General features: G+C 36.5%; 1 protein-coding gene and 1 long non-coding RNA gene across 11 annotated transcripts; both read right to left on the bottom strand.

The window, feature by feature from the left end:
* Nucleotides 1-314: 314 nt before the first annotated feature.
* On the bottom strand, nt 315-5,979 carry LOC112283816 (root phototropism protein 3). 10 transcript variants are annotated; one of them, XM_024523033.3, is made up of 8 exons: nt 5,875-5,979; nt 4,459-4,692; nt 3,896-3,965; nt 2,437-3,516; nt 1,943-2,215; nt 1,708-1,836; nt 1,237-1,491; nt 315-1,088 (listed from the first exon to the last, which is right to left on the bottom strand). In XM_024523033.3, exons 2-8 carry the CDS (start codon nt 4,665-4,667, stop codon nt 963-965), a joined length of 2,142 nt encoding a protein of 713 aa, XP_024378801.1. In that variant the 5' UTR covers nt 4,668-4,692; nt 5,875-5,979; the 3' UTR covers nt 315-962. The 10 variants fall into 10 exon arrangements, with proteins under 10 accessions (XP_024378801.1, XP_024378800.1, XP_090107558.1 ...); XM_024523032.3 differs by having other exon boundaries at nt 5,786-5,922; XM_090251432.1 differs by having other exon boundaries at nt 1,249-1,491; nt 5,786-5,899.
* Nucleotides 5,980-9,222: 3,243 nt separating this feature from the next.
* Nucleotides 9,223-13,547, bottom strand: LOC141045564 (uncharacterized). The gene is made up of 4 exons (XR_012217775.2): nt 13,075-13,547; nt 11,952-12,351; nt 11,586-11,722; nt 9,223-10,544 (listed from the first exon to the last, which is right to left on the bottom strand). It is a non-coding gene; the product is annotated as an uncharacterized LOC141045564 (long non-coding RNA).
* Between the last annotated feature and the right edge of the window lie 4,522 nt (nt 13,548-18,069).

Below are 18,069 nucleotides of genomic sequence, written 5' to 3' on the forward strand. Positions count from 1 at the left end.
CTCAAAATAATATCTTTTGACAATGAAAATATAAAAATTCATTCATTGAGTTTTCAAAGTGAGACTTGAATTTCCATTTCTGGATGGCCGACTCAATTTTGATGTAGGCTGTGCTGGTGATTGGTGTGCCAAGCTAATTGCAATGATTTTGGCATAGTATTGATTGTTTGATTCTCAATCAAAAAAGAAAATAAAACATCCAGCTAATGACAGAGTCAAAAATGGTCATGTAGACAAGGAAAAACACTCTTTGTGAATAACAAGAAGAAAATGACAAAGAGCAACCTGACTCTAACACCATAAATCATAAAATGTAATATCAAAATTATAAATCTATTAAATAGGTAAATAAGCATTCCTGCTTTCCTCAAATGGTTACTCGGTAGAGAAATAAATGCGCATTACCTATATAGTTATAGGATCTAGACTGCTGTGCACAATGATACCCATTGATTCATTGATAAGCGGGTGGTGATGGATGACTTGCTCATACACCCTTCTGCTATTACACCCTGCTCATTTGTTGTCCAGGTCCCGCAGCAACCTAGTACCACTGAACTTCTAGTTCACAGGCGCCACATTCCAACCCAACAACACTCTCGATGTGTTGAAAATCACCCAGGAAGCAGCCGGCTAGGAGACTGACTGCAGCTACATGATTTATACAAATTCCACTTTGTGAATAATATACAACTGAGATACTCAAAAATCACCAGGAGCGCAACTCCCACTTCCTACTACTCTGGTCTGATGCCTATAAATGACGGAGATGTCTCGAGGACAGTGTGAGAGGGTCTGTGACCTGGTTCCACTAATTAGCGGTTGGTTTCGTATTCTAAATGTCACATAAAAGTACATGTTCAATTATCTCAATACACTATACGCTCATTCTTCATGGCGTTGGAAAGAATTCCAGGTAGGGGAAATTGTACAAGAGGCGGCCAGCTCATGCTGTGTCCAGGCTATGTGATTGAGTTTCTGAATGGTCTGCTCCACCGAGGGTGTGTCGTTGAATTGCTCTCTGTGCTATCCTTGGAATGAAACAATCGTTTCATCCAGGAGCCTTTCTGCTTTGTTAACTTCTCCACCTATTCACAGATTTGCAAGAGTTAGATGATTATGGGGAATGTGATTTTTACAACTAGTAGAATAGTTTCAAACCTAGAATGTCTGCATTCTGACTACACCTACGTCATGAAATCTGCTGAACTGCCCCAAGTCAGTAGGTTGGGGTACCTGTTGTATTACTTGTGCGTAATCCTTCTGAAGCTCTGCAAATCTGGTCTTCATAAACATGACGTCTTGTTGTAGAGCTCTGATATCCATCTGGGAGTTGACGCTGTCTTGTATTGGAACAGTCGGCCTCAGCGTTGTGGCGGTAGAGCTACATGATGGAGCTTGTAGCAAGGGGGATTCTGAAGAATGTTCCGTTCTTGCAAGTGTGGTACCAGAGATTGCATTCCGGAGCTTCAATTGCTCGCTGAAAAGCACCTGAGCCATGAGACAGAAAAACGGGATACCATTTAATAGAAAGCTAGGATTTTTGAATAGGCATAGTACTAGTTTCAGTGCCCGCTCCTCCAGGTGCTCATTTTACGAGATATGGGCATGAGGAGTGACCTGTGTGCTTATCAGCGTTAACAAGAAGAAGGTGAAGAAATTCGATGAGAAATTTCATTAGTAAGGAATACAAAAAGTATCACGTACTTGAACAACTATTCTGAGCGGGAGTCGTTCATTTTGAGCCGCATGCATGCACGCCTCCAGCGAAAGCCTTTGGCAGTCCATCATACGACATAGCTTTTTCCGCTCATGTTCGCTTAATCCAGGATGCGCCTGCAGGAAGCATTTAAATCAGCTGCCGTTGAAATGCATTTCAGTCATTGATGAACCAGATAAAGATGGGTACTCTGTGACCTCTTTATGTCAATTGTAATAGTACCTTAAGAAATGTGTCGATTGCTCGGTAGAGTCCATCATCAGTAATTCGAGAAAATTCTGGAAGTGCTTCTGCAAGAGCTTGAAACTTGGAAAATGATAAATTGCCATCTTTCGCAATTTCTGCCAGGAAACTGTCCATGAGTTTTGCCACTTTCATCTTCGCAGTATGAGGACCAACAGGCGGCCGTAAATGTGAAGTGTCGTACACATCGCCATTTTTGTCTCTACCAGAGCTCGGAAGCACTTCCCGTTGAGAGACTGTTTGGATATGGTCCTGAGATACATACAGAAGGTCCATTAAAATCCAGAAATTGGATTATAAGAAATAGATTTCCATTGCGCACTTCCTCTCACATCCCAGATTTCAGCTCTCAAAAGTCTCGACAGCATATGAAAAATCAGCAGATTCAAAGCCATAGTTCCCCACAAACTGCATCCCCAATGCACTGAATCAAGAAACTATTCTGAACTTAAGAAACCATGCTGCAAGTGTACCTGAACCAAGAAGTGATCCAAGCACCGGTGAATAGTTCTGACGTCATATACTGTTTCACCTCTGAAAGGACATGATGGAATCAATAGGTCACTTAAGGTAGCTTGATCCAGCTGCATACCCGACCTCTTTTCGAGCTCTTCCTTGCAGTCAGCGCTAGCATCCAGAATGACAGCAACTCGTAGCAAGCGCAGCAATCCACTTACTGAGACAGAGTCTTTCTGCGGAGGCAGCAATTGAACTATTCCTTCAAGAATATTTTTCTCTTGAAGGTGGGGAAGTACGTCTTCATTAGCGTCGCCCAGAAGACCAGGCCCTGAAGCACCGATGTGACCAGCTTCTCTCTTGTAAGCAGATGACATCTTGTTTTTCTTCTTATCCTTTGAAGGTGAGTTTTCTCTGAAAGCAGGCGACTCAGGGTTTTCTAAAGAGCAAGAAGAGAGACTTGGTAACCATCTGTGAGCATAGTAAAGAACAGCAGATCCCATCATATCGTGTCGCATTCCCTTTGCAGCAATTGCGTCCATGACAATTTTGAAGCTGGTAAGATTGAGTTCGGCCATTTCCGCAAACCACCAGTCTTGAGGTAATCCTCTTGATGAGGTGCTACTCTTAGCTGATTCATTGTACTTCGAAGGTGGGCTTGAAGCTTCTGAACTCGCGCTGGAATAGGACCAACGAATTCCTCGTCGATCGGTACATGCTTTCCACGCAATAGACTCACTACACCTTTTCACAATCTGTAAATTTTCCGCCCAAGGTGATAGCAACTCACACGTTCTCAACACTGTAATTGAGTCAGACCATGACGTCAGAACTTCGGTGCTCAGAAAGTCCTCGGTCTTCAATACGAGATTTCCTTCCTCCAAATCCTCAGTCATTTCAAGATACTCAGCAGAGCAGCGGAGAGCAGCCACATTGGAACTGGTGATCGTAATGGGAATGCCATAGCAAAACTTCACTGCAAGCTCAAACGCCGCAGGCCCTCCTGGCAAGTTGTCCAACTTGATGTGATCTTTCTCAGTGTCGCGTGATTCGAACACAAGTCGGTTCAGTCGTCCGCTCCTCGACAACAATGGAAACTGTAAAGAAAATTATTCAAATGAAATTTCATGCATTGAGAACTTAAAAATATTTCAAAAAACTAAAATGAATTCAAAAACCAGAGGGAAAAAAAAGAGGATATAAAGGATAGATGTTAAGTCGAGTTGTCCGCTCTAAGATTACAGTAAGACAGAATACGAAATTATAATGAACTTCCTGTACGAAACTAGCAGACTTATTGTGGAACAAACTGTCTGCAATTAAAAACAAAACGACCATACAATCCACTGACATTACAGCTTCAATTGTCAGTGACGCCTATCCTGACATAAAGCTAATATAGCGGCTAGTATTCAGGATTACTGTCTATCATGTGATGAGGGCAACACGAGAATGTGAAGAGGTTAATGAAAGTACCTTGTGCAAGTGGAAGCTCATGTCAGCAACCTCGACTAAGAGGTCGCTCTGCAACATTGTAGCTGCGACCCTGCATGAAACATAGACTTCGCGTTAAATATCTGAAAAGGAACGCAGTCATCACTTGCCGGCAGGCTGTGGACGCGAAGCCGTGCCAGACTTCTAGCCGCTAGAATTCAGAGAATGATAACACCTCGACTGGGCTACGTCAAACATGAAAAAATATTACCCGAAGAAATATATACATACTAGAGCGCAGCACTCAATAATGAGCACTCCAAACCTACAAGAACTACAGGACGGGGGCTGCACCAGCCAGTCTGAACGAAAATTATCAACCAACTGTATGCGAAACGAAAATGCTGTGTAATCAACACAGGAGAACCTAGAGAAGTAAGCGGCAGTAACATTTCCAGGATGAAGAAATGTTCGTAGATGCTTTGAAAAAGCGAAGAGAAAGGCAAGGGAAGACACCTTCGCAAACCGAGCCAGTGCTTCCAATATACTATTCATAATTCTTTTGCAAGACAGGAAGCGTATTGAGTTTCAGGCAAATCACTTACCATGTCGGGCCTTTCTTTTCAAACGAACTGGCACGGACTGAGGGTTTCTTCCGTGTAGTAGGGCTTGAGCCATGGCTTTGTGCTCGAAATCTGGGGCTCCCAACGTCAACAACTGACCGATTAGTTTTCAGAAGCGGACAGTATGCTCCCACGCATTGTCCGTCGACGGATGGAAGAGCTTCGACTATGTGTCGCGTCATTATAGCCATTTCAGAAGTAAATTCGCCTTACTTTCTGTTGAAGGAGCCAATTTAATTTTCAGTATTCATGAAAAAACCCTGTACACAGTTCAATTGAGCATTTATGTAGTACACATTACACCCAAACAGTTTCTCAGACAAGAATTAGTCCTCTACGTTCTCTAACGTGTGAAATACTCACTAAGCGTTAAGGGATATTAGCACATTTTAGCTGCCAGAATCTCAACAAACCTCCCGAGTTGATCCTTGATTAGAGTCTACGCTTGTGAACAGGCTAACGAGAATTCCGTTACCTAGAAATCATACTATTCACTCAACAGCTTGATACCGTACAAAATAAACTAGAAACTGAAATTTGTGTGCAGTTCATCACGTTTCCAAGGAAATGACTGCCCACCACGCGGGGCGGAGATACGAAGTCGAAACAGAAAGTAAGAAGGTGCACTCCTACCAGCTAAGCTAGTAAATATGTTTTCATCAACATATTCAAACCGCCAGTAGCAGCTTCAATGCCTATTTTTTCTCGGTTGTTCGCACCTAACGTCTCCACGGGTTTATTTCTTGTTCACGCCAAGTTCGTTACATAAGGCTAACGCTACTGCTTCCCACTCACAGTTCTTACTCGCAAACTTATTAATAGACGAAAACACGGATTTTCCAGCAGAAGCAAGCACCAAATCTGAGGAGATCTTCCACTTGTCCGCTCCCGACTATCGAAATTTCACAAGTCGAAGTAGCCGCGCTTCCAAACCCGCAACCCAGGACTCACACAACGCAGCGTGCCCAGGGCACAGCACCTGTCCACTCTAAACCCTCGACGACTCGACTTTCAAGTGTCAGCCACTGATGCAGGTACAATGCCACAGGCTCTTAACGATTTCTTCATCACTCAATACTTCGGCGAAATACCAATACCTCCAACCGCTACAACCAGGCGAAACAATCATGAGAACAGTACCTACACCATCATATCCCTCATCGAACAACAAAGACCGTCAACCCCCTCGACCGCAAGGCTTGTCACGAGTTCACTCTCTCAATCCGCTGTGAAAGTTCCGCTAGAATCTACCATAGCCACTCCCACAGCCAGCTCCAAGCGGCTCCTCCGAACGATGTTGGAACGTTACCGTAGTGGCTTCGTCGCCGTCCACGCAATGACATCTCTGACACACACTGCGATCTCTCTCGATTGAAGCAGACGCAGGAAAAAGATTACCATGAGCGACGATTATCCAAACTTAGTCTGCGGCCCTAGAAAATCTTTCCAGATGCTCCCCGCTCATCAAACCGCATGGCGTGCGCCTGTGGTCGAGTTCCCGAATTGTATGCATTTCAGTACGTATGTACATGTATATGTTACGTGTGTGTATATTTGACGCACTAGTAACTTTACCAAAAGCTGAAAAAGCAAAAGGAAAAAAGTAGTGGATAGATGAAGCAAAGGAGACGATCCAATGGGCAGTTTCATGCCTTTCGGCAGCAGATTAACTTTTTTTTTTTTTCGCCCTCTGTAACACGTGGCCACCATCCCCCTTCCCTCTTCAAAATCTTCGGGTAGACAAGCTGTTCTTCACGCTGCCACAAAAAAAATGGGAATAATTATCAAAATGAGTAAACTGAAACAATATAAAAGTGACTAACCATGTATAAGTGTATGTATGACAAAGGGCCTACTCGTTTTAATGCAATTGTAAGCTATTATTTGTTTCAGAAAATGGGTTGCAGAGTGATTGTTTGTAAAATCAACTGAATTGATTTGCATGCACTCTTTGCATTGTTTTTCAAAACCACAACTATTAGTGCAACTATTAGTATTATTTGTTAATAAACTTTCAAAATCATAATTTTCATTAATACCATAGTCATTTGTGTATACATATTCAATGTTATATATATATATATATATATATATATATATATATATTATATTTTTTATTTATCTAACATGTTTTTTTATGAAAATTATGTATACTATAATCTCTCTACAACTTGGTATTTGTTAATTTGATTACTTATGTTGCTTGGTATTATTTGCTCCTACCAAGTCCATTCTATGATGGTAACTCAATATTTCTATTATATGTTATTTGATACAATTTTATGAATTTATTAAGTTATAGAAGTTCATTGTAGCCAATCAGCCAACATCATTTGCAAAAAATGAGAGACATGCACAATAATCCCTCTGCAACTCAATAAGGTTGATTGCTTGATATTATTTGCCACCACCAAGTCCATTCTATTGTGGTAACTCAATATTTCTACCATAACCCTATTTCAATAACTTTATACCCTTTGTTACGTGAAATTTTGTTTGTCCACTGAGCATATCAAGTTATACATGCATATAAATGTATATACACACACACACATATATACTTTTATAAATATTTTTTATTACATATCTGATCTAATATTATAAAATTACTCATAAAGCTGATTGCAGGAATTAGTATTGTTTAATTATGTTTTAAAATTTTAAAAATAAATTCTTTATGCATGTATGTAGGTATATATGTATTATTGATTCTAAAATTAATCGGTTGCTTATGATCATATTTTAAGTGGTCAAGATTCATTCATATTTCAGAAAGATATATAATTTGTATTGGAGAAATTGATTTGCAATTCGAAAATGTTAACTGATTTGAGTAGATCTTGATTTCTTTGATTGTTGTTAAGTTTTAGTAAAATAATAAAGAACACTCAGGTTTAGTCAAATAGAGCATATGATAATCAGGTAAAATCCAAATGAATAACAAGTAGAAAATGAAATAAAATGTTTAAAGAAAAAGAGTGTAAATAAGTTTTCCTTTTTTATAATGGTCTTTGTACAGGGGAAAAAATAAATATATAAAAGTGAGATTCTAACAGTCTCCTGTGTGAAGGTGACAGGAACTTCTAGTACAGGGATTGAATCCCTCCGCCGCCACGCCTACCTTCGCAGGAAGGAAACCGCCAACGCCGTTCAGAAGCAGATTTCTCTCTCACACGTCTACAAATGCAATGGTTTTGTTTCCCCTTGCTTTGTTTTTTTTCTCCCCACCTTAGGATAATATTCCCACTTTCGTGGTGTTGTACAGAAGGCTGCGAGCTACAGTGGCCGCCGCAGCAGCACTATCACCAACAGAAGAAGAACGTGTGACCAGCAACATTCTCTCAATCTTCCAACGATCTGAGATTTAGTCAAACCTGCACGTCACTCAGAACTGTTCCTCGTTGCCTGCCAATTAAGCGTACCATCCCTCCCATCGCTTTGGTAGGTAATTGCAATGGAATCAATCACCCAACTCTGACACACAGAATTGGAGACATCGCAGGCTTGCCGCTCAACATTCTCCGTATCCAACGAACACGAAAGCCACAAGAGTGATTTTCAAATTAGGGTTTAAGAAAGGAATTGTATTAATTTAGCGTCATGATGTGGTAAACTGAAATCGGGTAAAACCACAACATTTCAGCACAGAACCCTAAACTGGGTAACCACCAAATGTCTTGATTGCTATCCACTACACTAGCAAGGTCAATACATAGGAACCCACTGATCACTTACTGTGGAGCTGAAGATGGAATGTAAGCGGTGAACTTTGAGTCGGTCTAGTATTCAAGCCTAGCTTAAACGACAACCCACAACCTGAACTTTCCATCCAGTCTTCCTCTTGCTTGAGAAGAAGACGACAGAAATAACTTCAAATAGTGTGGGTAGAGTTAGTGTATGCTCACAGTGCATGAATTGGGAGAATATGTAGATTGTGTGATCCAGATGCATGCTGTGGCTTTCACTTGCTACTTTCCCACTGAAACTTACCACGAACTTGGTTAGAATAACATGGGAACAATGACATTACTTCCTTGTGGGATAATAATTCTTGAGTTACTTGTCACTGATAACTAAAAAACAGAAATCAAAATATCAATGATACATGTAAAATCATTTCACCATGGTACAAAACATTTGTATGCATTGCATGCACTGTCTGGGGATCCTGTGAACCAAGGCAAACTCAAACACATGCACTTGAAAAGCATTTATTGGGTCACAGCTTTGACTGTTGGATTGGTAGTCAGCAATACTAAACAGAGCACCTTCAGGGGAGGAACCTTCCTACCTCTTTCCTGATACCATCCTTCTCATTCATACATACATCTACTACATCCATCTACTACATCCATCTACTACATCCATCCATCCATTATGTCATTGGGGGGGTGGGGTGGAGTTTGAGTTGTGGGAGTCCAAGTGTTCTTTTCTGTGGTGTGGGATAGAGGGTAGATTGGGTCATTGTGAGACTTGGAATCCTTTTTGATGGTTCTATCAGGAGCACAGCACAGCATAGCATAACATAAGCTTTTATAATGGAACCAGCCCTGTGAAGCCTGTTTTGTGAAAGAAAAAGAGAAGAAGAGCAAATGAAACTGAGGATGATCTTCCACAACACACCACCACAATCTACACACAGAGAGAGAAACCACATATTTTCTTTTGTTTACTTTTTTTTATCATTAAAAAAAAATTGAGGTCTGTCACTTCCTCTAGATTCTGTTCCTTCACACACCTCTCTAGGGAAATCATTAAATAAAAAATCATTAAAAAATCATTAAATAAGAAGATAGAAGTAAAAAGATGGTCATTCCCCACCATGACAACAATGCCTAAGAACAAGGGATGTGGTGTGCAAGGGCTTTCATTTTTTTGTCAATCTTCTTTATAGTTTTTGGGTTACATTTTGTACATGCAATAAATTGAATGGTGATGGGCAAGACAACATGGCATTGACCCAGTTTCCAAATCATTGTTGCCTTGATAGTCTCTTCTTTCATTCTTCAAAACTGTCTTCTCTACTTTTTCTTTTATTCTTCTATTTAATACTGTATCTATCATACCTCTATATCTCATCCTCTGTCTCTATGTGTTTTCAATACGTGGATGCGTCAATCAAAATCTTCCAATCCTTCCTCCATGATTGATGACGTTGCAATCCCACCAGTCTCTATCACTTGTTTTTCACCTCATGGTGTGCAGCAGCAACAATCAGACCAATCAACAAAACAAGAAAGGCAGCAATCAAGCACACAACATCAAGACAATCTGTTTGGCTGGGTGTCTATCTCTTCACAGATACAAACAGATGATATCTCTTTGGGCCATTCTTTACCCTTTCTCTTCCTACTTTTATTTGTTTTTGTTTTTTTCTTTCCTTTCCATGTAAATGTGGATGCAGATAGATAGACTGCCAGACAGATAGATAGATATTGTCACCACAATTTCTGCTATTATCACCATAATCTACCATCCACCACACTTTATCATAGTTTTTGTTGTTGTCACCACAACTTTTTTTATGAATTAAATTTTTTGTTAAAATTAGAATGGTTGTTTATATACATGTATTTTAAATAAAAATAAAATTTCAATTTCAATTTATAAAACTAAAGAAACATGTCAAGTGAGTGACAAGTTATGGTGGTAGTAGGAAAAATTGTGGTAACATGTGATGGACGGCAAATTGTGGTGATATTAGCAACACCTTATACTTTTACGTATACAATTGCTATTTTTTATTTCTGTTTTTTATCCTTAATCTGTACTGATAAGAAAACTAATTAGCAATATTTTAAACGGTGTACAAACAAATAAGATTTGGGTGTGTGATCATTCATTCATCTGAGTAGGTGACATGGTGTTGCACACAGTAGGGGCAGAAAATATAGCCCACTACTCTCCCTGCACAACCATCATGCATGCCAGAATGTGTGTGTATGTACTCATTGTGTATAGGTTTATAGCTGAGGCAATGGCCTGTACACTATTCTGTAACAGCTGCATTCTTGCATTCTTCCACTAGCACATAGGAGGGCCAGTTGATGCTGCACCTCCAATCCTGACTTGAATCCACATACAATTAATAAAAACAAGTTCATCTTACAGGTGCACTCATTCCACATGAAGTTTCTTAGTACTATCAATGCACTAAACAATTATTATTGGTTTAGAATTGTCTGATGTGCACAAGTAGGCCCTGGGCACCCCTGTTTTCAGTGAAAAAAACAAAGAGAAAATTGGATTGATCCTGTAAGTACATCAACATGGGAAGAAGAAGCTGTTGTCCATATCAGATGGCTGGCCCTGACATGCTGCTGCTGCTGCTGCTAAGTATTATTATAATTCTTCAAGATGGGTTGGGATGATGGGCAGCAGCCATGAGCTTGGTATGACAGACAATGCCCATCTCAATCCCTCCTCACTTGCTTGTCCTCACTTATTAATTTATGTTATTTGATTTGAGGAGGGTATTTATGCAGAGGGGAGAAAGGAAGAAGTCACAACTTTTAACATTTGTAATCAGTTACAGTTTAGAAATATCCCTTGGTTGGCTTTGCATTCTAAAAAAATGAGTCACAAGGAATATGACAGGAAAACACTAGATGAGATGATTTTCTCTTCTACATGACATTAGACCCTCTTCAAGCTATAGTTATTTTGTAGAAACATTAGAAGTTTTGTTTAAAAGTTCAAATATATTTAGTCAAATCTGTTACATAAAAAATTGAACTCCTTGTTTAAAATTATAGTATTAAAAAAATGATCTCAAACATTTCATAATCAATCCTGCTTCATATATCTTCAAAGAATGAGATGTTTAAAATATATATATATATATATATATATTTCACAAATTATAAGACCATTGCACAGTGATTACAGCCTTCTAAAGTTAGCTTCTATGATTTTGTTATATCTCTCTATCTAGCAGAACACATGTACTGGCTTGTGCATTGTCAACATTTCATTACAAACCACCCAACATGTGTTTGAGTGTGTAAATAAACAAGGCCTTTTGATGTAGTGACTTCAAATAGCATACACCCTACTGTAAAATACTAATTGTTGAAAAACTGATGATGGTTGAGAAACAAACAACTTACCAAAAAGAAGCTTGTTCAAACAACCAGAAATGATCCATTTGATACACCCTCATCCTCCTCAACTTGATGTTTCAGCACTTTCAATAATTGTCTTCCACTTCTTTCTCAGCAGCTTGCTTGTGTGTTCCCTGATAACCCTTGAATTGTTGGCAAAGATTATGAACTGCATCCCTCTACTTGTGAGCTTTCTTACAAACATGCAAATTCCAAGTACATACAAGTGTGGGGTAAGGTCAATCCTAAGTCTCAAGAAGCCTCATTAATTAGATTTTTTCAAAGATATGATGTGATTACTGACTTCAATCCAGGAAGTTTTGGATATTTTAAAATAATAATAATTTATTTTATTTTATTTTATCCTCTAACCTGTGGGTATAAGATTTCAAAAGTTGACCATCCATTTTATTTTATTGATGCATATATCCACAGGGGTGCTCAATCCTTTCTCAATTGCAGCCACCAAGTGTTATGCAAAAATTACATGAAAAGAAAAATATTATAAATTGGAAAAAAGAAGAAGAAGGAGAACCAAAAATGAATTCTAAATACGTGCTCAAATGTTCATGAATTTTACTGTCACTTTTTAGATGATTGTTTGTACAATTCTATCAGTAACAGTGAGTGAAAGTTCTTAGATTTGCCTGTGCTTTGATGAGCTGGAGAGGCTGGACACCAGTTGAAGTGTGGCTAAGTGACTTTGGAGCTTTGTGATGTCCTTCAGCTTCCTATTTCTTGTTGTCGTCTTCTAATTCTTTGTCATGTTCTCCTTATGAAACATAAAATTTGTTCATAAGAGGTGAAAAAACATCAGTATGTGCATGAACTCATGTGGTAGACAATCTGGAGTCAGAGTGGGATGAGATTGCCAAATGACATCCCCTGCATGACCCTTCTTGATCAGATTGACAGATTATCTGATCCCTACTTATGCGCTTGCTTATTATAATTGGTTCTTTTTATTAGTATATATACAAAAATGTATATAAAAATCCATACACAAACAATCTAGCCTGCCAGTGGTTTTAGAATCCACCACAGCTAAAATTTACCACAAACCTCTACTACCCAGCAATGTTGACAGTTTTCAACAAAACTACCCAATGCCTTCTTGTGCCATAGCACAATTCTTATCCTTGTTGGTTCATGATTTAGTGAAATCCACAAGAACATAGTAAAAAATATGAAGAAAAACGAAAAGAAATTCTTTCAAAATGGGTGTTTGTAAGTTCTTGGGAAAATTGGAATACACACACATGACTTGGACCACCAGTGGCCTTTAGATATTTTGAGGCAAGCAAGGAAGCAAATTAGGGTTTGGACATATTGAAACTGACTTTCTGCTTGCCTCACAAAAGCAGCCCCATCTCTTCCAACTTTGAGGCATCCAGCTCACAAAAAGATCATGCCTATTAATTAAATGACATAAAAACCTTGAGTATATATAACTCCAGAGATTCTTAACAAATCAACACAAGAAACTATGATTCACCTGTATTTTCAGAAGTTGTGATTTGAATGAATAAGATCCTTCATCCGTCAGAATTGAATTGGGAATCTCATACCAGCTAGAGAACACTTTTGGTGGGTGGCTCTTTCTAATAATTGATTAAAAACCCTCTTTTGGTGTGCAAGTATCAGCTTAAGTCATGTCATTTATTTTTTGATTCATAGTATTTGAGTTATATTTGTGTTTAAAAAATAATTGAATTAGCCTTAATTTTACTTTTAAGTGCATTGGTTTGATGAAATATTTATACACTTGCAATTTACACACATGTATTTTGGAATTTGAAAACAGACAGGTGCTTGAAAAAGTGCATCTCAAGAATTGAGATTACTCTTTTAAACACTATTTACTTCAAATGCACTTTAAATGAAGTATTTTTGGATTATTAGAGAAATTACAAAACATGACACTTAACTAATCTTAGTTCATATTATGTAAACAAACAACTACCTCTTTAGATTATCCTTGTTTTGAATAGAAATATAGCTCGTTAGATAAATATATAGCTTTACATGTACAAGAAATTGACAATAACTGTATTTGTGCTCTATTATCAGTTGGAAACTAGTTAGTCTTTTAAACATGCACTTTGAAGTTTATTTTGCATAATATATATACAAATGTACATATGTATTTTTAGCAATTTATTCCTTGTATTCCATTTACAATTAAATTAATTTATTTTCATTTCAAGAATTAGAGAATATACATAAATTTAGTATTACATACATACAAACAGAAGAAATTTCATGTATTGTTCTTGTGGATTTTAAAATAATTTATGCATAATTAGTTTTTTAAAATAATAAATTAATATGTAAATTAATTCAAAATCAAGATTAAAAACTACAATACAACAGAGACTTCACATATATTGTTTGTTTTAATTTTTTTGAGAGGAAAAAGTCTTAAAGATCTAAAAATTAAAGAACAAATTATGTCAGATGATGTGGAAGATAGGTGTACAGCTGGTGCGTGTTATTATTGATGAAAAAAATTATATTCAATATGCATTTCTTGTAATAATTGCATGAAAATTCATGCACTAAATAACATCACAATCGTTTCAACCAATCAAACATTCAACTATGTTTTCATGATTCTTTATACTTGGACTTATTTTTAAAATGTTTAACTTAGAACCCAGCCTTGGTGGGACATGATGAGGCTCTGGGAAGGCTTTACACGCTGGTGTACAGAGCAACTGTGAGTGCAGAAATCTTGCATTGTGTCCACAAGAAATGTTTTGTGTTCAATCACAGCAAGTAGAAGGTGACTTTCATCTTCACACTCTCACCTTCAATTCAACTGAGGTCAATAGATTTTTTAGTGGTGGAACTGTTTCATTAAGAGTTGCTATCTTTAGGGTTAACAAACATGCAGAAAAGTGTGCCAGAAGACCTACAATCAATGGAGAGGCATGATGGTCAAGCACATACAATATTGTAACATAGAGTGAGAATGATGGTATCCTACATCAATGTACTCAAGACACAATTGATCTATGCACTAGTCACCTTGATGGAGTCAAAAGAAGGATGTTAGATAGAGCATGGTCAATGCAAAGACAATGTTGAAATTGAGTTTGTGGCTACAACAACCAATCTAGGCAAGAACACCAATATACACCCTATTAGAGCATCTTTATACAAACAGTTCTTGACAGGCATGTACCACAACTGCATGAGATTCCTATTGAACAAGAAAGTGATAGAGGTTGAGGTTGATTTTGAAAGAGTGAAGTGGGAAAGGAAGAATCTCACAAACTGTGGTTATTTTGTATTTTGTCTAGGGGTTGACATACTATGAGATACATACAAGACTAGCTATGAGCTTTGAAATCAAAAATTCAAGTGGACTTGTCACTTCATAAAACCTTAGAATATAGATTCTTTCAAATAATTTACAAAGATGAATCAACCTTACAAAAAATGCTTATGTGCAGACCTCATCTCTCCAAATATATACATGCATTAATGTAGATAGAAGCCTAGTTGAAGAATCAAATGGAGTCCTGGCCAAGCAACCAAGCTTAGATCGTTCCTCCTACAATGACAACATTATAAAGTAGAAATTCTACAACAGTTACAGGATTGCCATAACTTCTATCTAGATTGTCTTTACTAGAGGCTCTTTGTAAGTTTTGGAAAACCAAAACTAGCATGCAAGATAAAAAAATAACCTGAGGCCTGAATACCAATAAGATAAGATCAATTCAAAAGACCTCTACTAGTGTGGAATAAGCTTGATAAGATAACTTTCACAAGAATAACAAAGGAATTGGAAGTCCCTACCTAACACTATCAAATTCACCAATATTAATGAATTTGTTGAAATTCATTATAAGTGAATAAGTAAGATACAAAATGAAAGGCATTTACTCATTCTAATCCTAGAAGGAACAATAAGTCAATTGAAATTAAGTTGTAATCCATAAATAAAGGCTTTACTTGCTTTGACAATTTATTCATAAAGTACAATGTGGAAGACTACTAAAAGTGGTTAAATTCTAGTAATACAACAAAAATAATAATTGCTCTCACTTTGTGTTCCAATAATAAAAGAACCCAATTGATTAATGCATGATTCTCTTGCCCTTGCACAAGCCCCTTCATCTAGTACAATGAGACATATGATAGTAGATGAGGAAAAATAGGCCAATTCTATATGATGCTATGTAACAAGGATGCAGTGGATAATTGATAATATACTAAGCACAAAAGACAAAGAGAAGGTAGTAGAAGTCAATGCCATACAATGTAACAAGATCTCTCAAGGAAGCTAAACACCCATTCATGGAATCAATGGCTATTATCTTGATATTGACTTAAATAAAGAAAATAATTCTAAAACTTATTCCAATATCATATCAAGTACAACCACATTAGAGACATATGTGATATAAAACCTAATTTAATTTGTAGCCAAAATTTATTTGGAAGGAACCTTTTACTTCTTAAGAGTATGAGTTAGAACCTTGAAAAGAACAACAAGGCCAATATCAATCCTCCTTAAATCTATTTTTCATAAGTAGTTTAATGACTAAGGCATACAAAATGATCTATTAAACTTGCCACTCTCTTCTTTAATCATCCAATTAAGCTATAAATCACTTGAACCAATAATCAAAGGTCACTGCTTACCAATAATCATAGAAGTTGTATTAATACCAAGCGATGCTACTATAAGTAGTCTGAAATTAGATAAGTAATGTCATAGATATATATATTTATCTAGATAAGAAGTTCCACGTAGAATGTAAATACATATAGATGTGATATTATTATGTAGCAAAATGTTTTAGAAGCTTCATAGACATATATTTGACTTTATACATGTTTATAGTTGATTGATAGGTAAGAAACTTGGCTAACAACTTAGCCATGTACCACACATATGAGTAGCTTGTTATATAAGCTAATAATATAGAACGCATATAAGAAACTTGCTTTGCAAGTTAAGACATATGTCTTACAAATTGGACATGTATTGGAGGTCCTATAAAATGTTCTTATATAAATTTTATTTAGATAGTATATATAGAGGCAAGAATGAAGCCTTCTTCACTCTTGTCAATGCTTAGTCCTTAGTCTTGTTTCAAGACAATTTAATCTTCTCATCTTTGACAATAGCTATTCTAGTTTAATATTACACTATCTTTGAATAATTCTCTAGTCTTTTTGAGTGATACAAGACTATATTTATCTTTAGTTTTCTAAGATTCATGTCTTTAATAAGTAAGCAATATGACATCTCTTTCACTCTTGCCTTTGCATAAAGATTTCTATAATTTTGTAAAATATATAAGGCCTTAATAATTTGGCTAAAATAAATATAATATGGAATTCTTTTAATTCATATATTATTAGATTAGAATTTTATGTTTCTAAAAACATAAATTATGGGAGTCAAACTTGGTAGCTATTCAAAATAAAATTTAGCCAAGTATCAATTTTTATAGATAAGAGGCCATGATAACTTATAATTATAATCAACATGAGAATGGTGTTAGCATTAATAAAATATACATGTAGATTTCATCCAAAATCCACCATTTAGTCTTGTTTGTCCACTTGTTTTGCTCCAAGAGAGCACAATGGCTAAGAATATACAAAATTTTGTGAGGAGATATGGATTTGCTTAATATATATGCTCTGCAAATTGATCCAAAATAATATAAATTGTGACGGGAGCTGTTTGTGGATCTATCGAGGGATTACAAATAGATGTTAGTAGGCAATTGAAACTATATTGAACAAAGTATCAAAAAGTCAAATAGCAAAAGATCAATCATATTAAAGCAAAAATATCAACTATTCCATTTACTTACAATTGCTCTACAAGTTGATAATTCATTTCTTTCCTCCAATGCAATTTAGCTTTATATAGATAGTTGACAATGGATAGGAAGGCACCCAATGATACTACTAGATTAAATTTACTTATTCACATCTTTCAAACAACCTATTACAAGAGCATAATACAAGATTTGTAAAGACAATACTTATTCCAATCATCACCATATATGGTAGCAACTAATGTTACAACATGAAGAACAATGATTGTCCACTTATGTGATGAATGGCTACTACCTACATGATATAAAAGTTTAGTTGCAGATTTGTCAAGTATGAACTGCTTACTCCACTCTCCTATTTTTTGGCAAAGTGATGCAATGCATAAAGTATTACAAAATACTTCTTTGATATGAATATTTTTAATAAAAAATCACTTAAATTAAAAAAAGAACTTAATGTATTACTAAATGGAAATAAACAAAAAACTAGATTCAATATATTTGGCATCTATCTACATTGAATGATATAGGTAGAATAATTAAATACTAATAATATAATCTTTTAATACAAAAACTTTTGATTTTCTTTGGAATTGTGGAGAAATTGGTTGTTGATTCAAAAAACTTCTCATTGGGAGAAAATGATCTTCAATTAAATATAATACTATATATATATATAT

This window comes from Physcomitrium patens, chromosome 6 (assembly GCF_059467195.1).
Source record: "Physcomitrium patens ecotype Gransden chromosome 6, ASM5946719v1, whole genome shotgun sequence".
Taxonomy (NCBI): domain Eukaryota; kingdom Viridiplantae; phylum Streptophyta; class Bryopsida; order Funariales; family Funariaceae; genus Physcomitrium; species Physcomitrium patens.

Coding starts and splice junctions, on each gene's coding strand:
- LOC112283816 (XM_024523033.3), bottom strand. CDS start 4,667: ATGGCTATAATGACGCGACACATAGTCGAAGCTCTTCCATCCGTCGAC. Junction 3,517..3,895: donor TGAGCTTCCACTTGCACAAG/GTACTTTCATTA, acceptor TTTTCTTTACAG/TTTCCATTGTTGTCGAGGAG. Junction 1,089..1,236: donor ACGCACAAGTAATACAACAG/GTACCCCAACCT, acceptor ATCTGTGAATAG/GTGGAGAAGTTAACAAAGCA.